The sequence below is a fragment of the Cariama cristata genome, unplaced genomic scaffold (assembly GCF_000690535.1).
Source record: "Cariama cristata isolate BGI_N322 unplaced genomic scaffold, ASM69053v1 scaffold2177, whole genome shotgun sequence".
Classification (NCBI taxonomy): Eukaryota; Metazoa; Chordata; class Aves; order Cariamiformes; family Cariamidae; genus Cariama; species Cariama cristata.
In genome coordinates this window covers 63,162-71,608 of record NW_009628187.1, presented here as the reverse complement: position 1 = coordinate 71,608, position 8,447 = coordinate 63,162, and the positions used below count along the sequence as shown (strand labels likewise).

The 8,447-nt window shown below is 38.8% G+C and overlaps 1 protein-coding gene across 1 annotated transcript in view; it reads right to left on the bottom strand.

Moving 5' to 3' along the window:
* GPHN (gephyrin) overlaps nucleotides 1-8,447 on the bottom strand; it is a gene marked incomplete at its 5' end in the record, with an annotated part of 146,055 nt that overhangs the window by 101,210 nt on the left and 36,398 nt on the right. Inside the window, one exon of the mRNA XM_009704689.1 lies at nucleotides 1,673-1,807. Coding sequence (XP_009702991.1) covers nucleotides 1,673-1,807 — 135 coding nt within the window. The remainder of the gene's footprint in view (nucleotides 1-1,672; nucleotides 1,808-8,447) is intronic.

The following is an 8,447-nucleotide window of genomic DNA, read 5'->3' as shown; positions in this document are numbered from 1 at the left end:
TTCCCTATATCAGCTTTTACCACCTACTTTTGAAAGACATCACAGAAAAGCTAGACTAGCCAGATGTTTCACGGCAATTCCTGTTATAAAAGTGGTGTGGTCTCACACATTTTGAACGAAATCTGACTTGGCGGTAATATATGAAAAACAGTGCTCAACATGACATATCAAAGCATGATCCAATTATGATAAGAGCTCATCTCAACTAATTTCCCAAAGAAGAGTTTCAGATTTCTCATCTGTTTCTTCTAGTTTCCTTCTGTAATCTCTGAATCTTTGAAGATAGTCTACAGGAGTGCATCCTGCTTCACAACAGATAAGCTCTACTCCTTCCCATTGCGAGAACCTTCCTGAAAACACATAGGCTTCATCTACAGCTACTTCTTAGCAGTGCTGTCTCTTTTTTATGCCTGTTACTGATCTCCTTTGATTTTCTTTGGACTTTTTTTTTTTGGTCAATGGGCATAAAACTCAGTGCAGTTTCTCTGTTTCATATTGCTCCTCTGCTCTGACTCTTCTAATGTAATAAGCTCTGAGTTTTTATTTTCGAGCCATCAGACAAGTGACAATTTTTTAGCAAAAAAATGAAGGAGCTGCTTGCAGATAGAATTCACTGAACATCTTCTTAAGAAAAGTAGACTGTATAATGAAGTTCAAGTATGCTGTCCATCAGAGTAACTTTGATTGTGTTACAGCGAAGGTTAGTGCTGCACAAAACAATCCCATAGGCTAAACCAAAACATTTCTATGGATGGCTGCCAATAAATCTTTGCTGACAGAAAAGAACGAGACAGCAGGAAAGAAGAACTAGCAGACGCTGGCAATCATTTTAGCAAGCAGAATAATCTTCAAGGATTGTGAATTAGATGAGGAAGAATGTTATTGTTTGCCATCTGCTATGGGTCTATTAGTACGTCAACATCTGGTGCCACAGAAAGATCTTTGTGATGTGAATGCACAAAGCTAATTCAGACAGGGTTTTCTTCTGCTGAAAGGAATCTTGTCGAAGGTAAACATTACAGGCCTTGCCACTGGTCAATTCACTTAGTTTTGGATGTATGCTATTTAGAGTTTGATAAAAAAGAGAACATAACAGAGTTCACCTCAATGATTAAATAGTACAGTGTAATCAGTAAGAACTGAATAATAATCCCACAAGGTTGGCATTAAAACTTTCTTTCTATTCAATTTAGGCTGGTTTTTGTTTCCAAATGTCAGGCAGCAAATATCTAAGTTTGAGCAAAACCAGTTGGGTTGAAAGTGTCTTAAACCAAACAATAATAAAGTGGGGCACAGAACTGCCCCAGCCCAGGCTAGAAATTTGCACATACATTTTGTGAAGAAAATACTATTTGCTTAATGTTGTTACTTAGTGGCAGGATTATCTATGTTCCTGGGGATATTAAAGAGATTTAAGGCATTAACAATTTCATATTCATGATTGATATTGCAAGAGAGAACATGACAATTCAGTAACCATAATGTGTTGGTGGACCCACATATTAAATTGTGCAACACTGCACATGGAATGTGCTATACTGTCTTGCATTTATTTATTACTTAGAATGATAAAACCCTTGCATGCGAGCCAACCTTATTCAGCAGAGGCAATACATTAATCTGATAGATTCTATGTCTGAGCATGGAGCTTACAAGGCATAAATGTACTTACTTTTGGTGTTGGGCAGGATGCAGTGGAGAGACGAGAGGTGGCCTGGGCACGGGGAGATTCTGAAGGAGTAGTACTGAGGGAGGCTGTATCACGTGGGAGCACCTGAACACCACGAGAGATGATGGAATCTGGAATCTTAAAAACAAGAGAGATGGAATTAATAGTAAAAAATATACTGTATTTAAAACTTACTCAAAACCTTACATGAAAAACGTAGGAATACTCCACTCCGTCATTTCCATACCTCCTCATACCCAGTGCTGGTAGAGGTTAATGGCATGTTCTCGTAACTTCAGTAACAAATACCTAGCAAATACATAAGATCGTATTCTAACTGAAGTAGCACAGAACATACTATTTGTCCTGAAAAACCTATGAATCAGACATGTTACAACAGGAAATAATAAGAAAGTAATGTTTTTCCTCTTAAGCCTCTGTTTCCAACCCAACAATGACCAACGGTGATTTCTACTGTGGCATGAAGGGACGCAGACTGCCCATTCCCTAACTAGGGGACAATATTCTGAACAGAAAACTATTTATTAGTAATGTCTGAATCCCTCTGAAGAAATCTCACGCAGTGAGAAAATTTCTCCTAAGAAATGTCATGCAGTGAGCAAATACTCTTCATTCCATGTACTGAAGGTTTTACTTCAGCTACAAAAATTATTGATGTAAGGTTTGTGCTGCAAAAGCTACAGGCCTCTCTGGAGAGAGTACAGGCAAAAGGACTAGAAACCACCATCCAAAGCCAACACTTGGTTTAAAATGCATTCTGAAGGTAAAAAATAAAAATTCAATCTTTTTTTTTTTTCCCCACATAATGTATTCAAAGGTCAGCTAGGAAAGCGTATCCCCCCTGATGAACACAACTGGCAAACCGGTTAACAATGGACAAGGAGAAGGCTGAGGTACTCAACAACTTCTCTGCCTCATCTTCACTGGCAGGCTCTCTTCCCACACCTCTCGAGTGGATGGACTGCAAGATAGTGACTGGAGGAGCAAAGACCCTCACACTGTAAGAGAAGATCAGGTTCATGATCACCTGAGAAACCTGAGCATATGTAAGTCTATGGGACCTGACGAGATACATCCCAGAGCCCTGAGAGAATTTGCTGATGTAGTTGCCAAGCCATTTTCCATGATATTTGAAAAAGTCATGGCAGTCAGGGGAAGTCCCTGGTGACTGGAAAAAGGGAAACATTGCACAATTTTTTCAAAAGGGTAGAAAGGAGGACCCTGGGAACTACCGAACTATCAGCCTCACCCCTGTTCCTGGGAAGATCATGGAACAGATCCTCCTAGAAGCTAAGGCACATGGAGGACAGGGAGGTGATTCGAGACAGCCAGCACGGCTTCACCAAGGGCAAGTCCTGCCTAACTAACCTAGGGGCCTTCTATGATGGAGTGTCTGCATCAGTGGACAAGGGAAGAGCTACGGATGTCATCTACTGGACTTCTGTAAGGCCTTTGACATGGTCGCTCACAACATCTTTCTCTCAAATTGGAGAGATATGGATTTGATGAACAGACTGTTTGGTAGATGAGGAATTGGTTGGATGGTCGCATCCAGACGGTAGTGGTCAACGGCTCAATGTCCAGATGGAGATTAGTGACAGGTGTGTCCCTCAGGGTTCCATATTGGGACAATACTGGGTTCCAAATATGTTTAATGTCTTCATCAATGACACAGTGGGATGGAGTGCACCCTCACCAAATTTGCAGATGATATCAAGCTAAGTGGTAGGGTTGACATGCCCAAGGGATGGGATGCTATCCAGAGGGACCTGGACAAGCTCAAGTGGGCTCATGTGAACATCATGAGGTTCAACAAGGCCAAGTGCAAGGTCTTGCACCTGAGTTGGGGCAACCCCTGGTATCAATACAGGCTGGAGGATAAAGGGATTCAGAGCAGCCCTGTTAAGACGACCTTGGGGATACTGGTGGATAAAAAGCTGGACATGAGCAGGTAATGTGCACTTGCAGCCCAGAAAGGCAACCATATCCTGGTCTGCATCAAAAGAAGTGTGGCTAGCAGGTCGAAGGAGGAGATTCTGCCCCTATACTCTGCTCTGAGACTCCATCCGAAGCACTACGTCCAGCTCTGAAGTCCTCAGCACAGGAGACATGGACCTGTTGGAGTGGGTCCAGAGGAGGGCCACAAAAACAATCAGAAGGCTGGAGCACCTCTCCTACAAGGAAAGGCTGAGAGAGTTGGAGTTGTTCAGCCTGGAGAAGAGAAGGCTCCAGGGAGACCTTATTGTGGCCTTTCAGTACTTAAAGGGGGCTTATAAGAAAGATGGGGACAGATTGTTTAGCAGGGTCTGTTGTGATAGGACAAGGGGTAACGGTTATAAACTAAAAGAGGGTAGATTTAGGCTAGATATAAAGATGAAATTTTTTATGACGAGGGCGGTGAAACACTGGAGCAGGCTGCCCAGAGAAGTGGTGGATTCTCCATCCCTGAAAGCATTCAAGGTCAGGTTGGAGGGGCCCTGAGCAACCTGATCTAGTTGAAGATGTCCCTGTTCATTGCAGGGGGGTTGGACTAGATGACCTTTAACGGTCCCTTTCAACCTAAACCATTCAATGATTATATTCTATGACTCCATTTCTAAGCTGGAATTTTAGGAGAGATCCTTTAGTTGGTATTATTAAGCCACTTAAATAAATGGCATTACACCAACTTACAACAGTGAGAAAGTGGCCTTATTTTCAGTTATAAAAGTGAATCTATCATTATTTTTTATCTTCTGTCTCTTCTGTTCAGTTTTATCACCAGTTCCAAAGAAAAGAGGTAGAAGAATGCGTAAGGATAAAGCTTTTCTTAGCTTTACTATACTGAGTCTTAGAAAAACTGTTGCTGCTTATTACTGCAGTATTTCAGTCCAGTTATGCAGATATCACACCGGCTTTATAATTGACTAGATTGCTAGTTTAACATAATGATTTATTTTTTATTTTTGTGTAAAATGGTAAGACATACAGATGATAAATACCTCAGACAGGAGAAGTGATCTCTAACATTAGCTCTACAACACAAAATGCAGCAGATATTCCTCTATAACACACTCTACAAAGGCTTATTCTGATTCTGTTTTCACGATTTCAACCTCTTCCTTTTCCAAAGGCAGCACTTCTACCACATCAGATTGCTCTTATTTCCTGCAATTTACTTTTCTATTGCATCAGACCAGAAAATGTAGAAACTCAGACCTTTGAAGGAACATATATACATATATTTTAAGATCTTTCTCCTCATTAAGAATTTATTAGCTCAGCTTGATGTTCAAGTTCCAAGAGAACCACAAAAAGAATCCCCATGTTTGGGGGAAATGGCAGTAGCAGATAATAAAAGGAAGCAAGAAATGAAGATCCAGTGACAAGTCAAACCACTAACATTGGACATTTCCAGCCAGGATTTTTTTTTTTTTTAATGGAGATGCTATACCCAGTCTGCATCTCGGTATTTTGAGTATTCTTGCCTAGTAAGGCTTTAGGGCAAATACAAGCCACTGGAAAGCACCTCTTTCAGAAGCAAGCTTGAATCCCAGGTTTTAAAATCTGTTGCATCCTTAGGACCGGTGTTAGGATATTAAGACAGCTTTGTTGCTTGTCTCTGTGCAGTTAAAATGACCAATCTTAAGACTCAGGTCTTTAAATACTGCTTTTTTATGTTATTTTTTCCCCCTCACCTACCTTGGTTCAAATCTATAAATAATGACTATGCCTAACTTAGCAACCTTGACTTAGAGATACTGGGTTATACCTAGGAGATCTTGTTAACATGGTTAGGGGGGTTTATTTCACCATAAACCCTCCTTCACATGTTAAGAGTTTCTCTTACTTATAACCTGTTTGTAAGCTGTGTGGAAGCAGATCTTGTGCCACCAACCACCTGCTTTCTGCTCTACTGCTGTGTTTCTAGACTAACAGTATTGTTTGCCAGTCAATTTCTGTCAGCATTTAAAAACCCCAGCTTTCCTCAGAGGATCTTTCAAGGCTAAGTAACTTGTGCTGCAATTCCTACTATAAATTATGAAGTCAGCAGAGTTTCTCTTCCCCATGGACGATTATGCTGGGGATACCTCCCTTTCCAGAAACAGTACCTCTACTTGGAGTACTCTGCTTTGTAAATGGTGTCTTAGAGATGTAATATAAATAGAGGTAAGCAGGGATAATGATATTCTGATCATGCAAACAGTTTATAGTCAGAAACACCATTTCCCTTTTGTTCTCTTTTTCTCCTGAAATCCCATCTTAAAAATGTTAAACACAAAAAAAGGCTGACATCCCTAAGTTTTACATCATCGTTGCTCCAACACTACCTACAACTTCTAATGCTTCCTTTCAATCTCCATGACTAAGGACAATACAGCAAAAAATTACATTTTGATAAAGGCATAAAATAAAAAAGATACAACAAAAGAAAGAATAGTTTTAATTCTTCAAATAAGACAGCTTTTCGTTATCATCCTCTGATAAAAAGCTACACACATCGTCATATGATTCTGTATGGGTCCACTACCTCTTTTATACACACCAAGATATCATGATACAAATACAATATTGCTTTTGCAAATGATATCATGATCCACTTCTCCCTGGGTTTGCTCTGGTTACTCTAGAGTAACCAGATATTACATACTGTCTCATCCCCTTCAGGCAAGTAACTGTCTTGCTTTGTTTTTGTTTTTTTTTTTTTTTTTTCTATCCACCATATCCATCAATCATTGCTTCTAAAATTTGATCTGATATCACCTTTTTCAGAAAAGTTTCAAAAAAACTCCCTCTGCAACAAAGTGACTAAGACAATTCCAGTCTCCATTGAAGTCCATGTGAAGTACTAATTTTTGCCTGTGAGAACATTAAAATTTAAGTAAAATTTCAGCCACGACATTAATCAGAAGAGGAAGCTGAAGATGAAGGGAAAAGATGACTACAGGCATTACATTTTAATGAGGATTATTCTCTAATCACCACCTTTACAGAAAATACAATTCTCACAGAACAATCCATCTGTAAACCTATCTAGAACTCTAAGTTTCAACTTGCTAGCTTTTGTAGACACAAAATCTCACTGACAGAATTAAGTTAGTTCACAGTTACCAATTTTCTTCTCAAGAGCTTTATTTCTTTAATATGACAGTAGAGTGTATTGTATTGCTAAAATCAGCATTAATATTCTCTTTAAACCACTACAACCTTCTGATTTCAGAGAAGGTAGTAATACGTATACTGCATAAACATTATAAAAAATATAATGGATATATATACTGTTCATTAAGTGAAAGGGACAATAGAATATGATTGGTATTTCTATGCATATATGTCGTGTGATATAGAGAATGTCTCATTTTTCTCACCTACATTTAGTAAGTTTTTTCCCTTTTAAAATTAAATTTAGGCAATCTAAGTCTCTAATCAAGGCAACTTCTTGTTAACTATGTTAAAGAGGTTGATAAACCCGTGAGAAATTTCTGTGTTTCCTGGAGCCTGGAAATCTGCACTAAAGAAGGGCAGGAATATTATTGCATTTGGATAGATTTTTTATTTTAAACTTCCACAAAGTCACACTCTGAGTATTTATGTCTCCCCCTAAAATACTTCAACCGATTTTCCAGTTTCAAACAAATTTAATAGAGGGTAGAGGTATCAAAACTCTATATGGGGTACAATAAAACTCTAAGTTCAGCAAAAATAGTTTCTGTTTGCACTAGCTGGAGTGGAAAACCTATTGTAACACGCTGAGGGAAAAAGAAATTAACGATGTGACAGAGAAAGATATCCACCATATCCAGCAGTCACTGCTTCTACAGTTTTTATCTGATACGACCTTTTCCAGAAGTACTTTTATATCAGTTTAAATGGTTGTTTTCAGATTAGAGAACTAAGTGTTGACAAGAACGGGGAAAAAGGAAAAAGACACGAGCTCTTTATTCTCCTTTGCCCAGGACTGAAACAAAGATTGACAGTGCTGATGAGGTACTAAGAAAACAAGCTGTAGATGGTAATTACTACGATTGTTATAGAAGAGCAAAAATGTCTCAAAAACAGAGAGAAAGAACAGCTTAAAAAAATCCCCAGCCTTCTGAAAAATTAGCCACTTCCTGCTCTGAGTTTGAAGATGTGATTTGGATTATAGAATGGATAAAACAATAGCTCAAGAGTAATTTGCAAAAGGGCACAGAGGCCTGGATGACAGCTTAACAGTGTGCTTCAGAGAGGCTGAATTCACTGTTCTACTGATATTAAAGAATATGGTGCAAATTCTAGTTTAGTAACCTCAATTCAAAAAAATGAAACTATTGGAATAAATGTGTGTGTATGTATGTACACACACATAGCTTTATCATCAGGTGTGTGAACTTTAAAGCCTTCACATTTTCTAAGTGACTTCTCAAGACACATGGCCATCAAGTTTTAAATACAGAGGTGTTACGCTATTTGATCGATGGTTTGAATTACTGTTTTCTTAAGGGAACAAGGAAGCGCAGCCTCTGGTCATCAAATCTAGTGACATATTTTCCCAAGAACTTACACCTCCTTTGCTGGTTGACATGGAATGAACGGCTCAGACAGCACAACTCTCTCTAAGCTAACAGTCTTCCTTAGGTTTCTCTAATTTACAGTTATGAATACAGTAAATTATGTTTCATTCCTGATGATACTGTAGCCATTATTTCATCTTGATTCAAGCCTAGACTCAAGCTTTGGGAAATGGAAAAAAAAGTACAGCATTTTGTTAGAGCCTGAGTTATAACTTCTGGGTTAT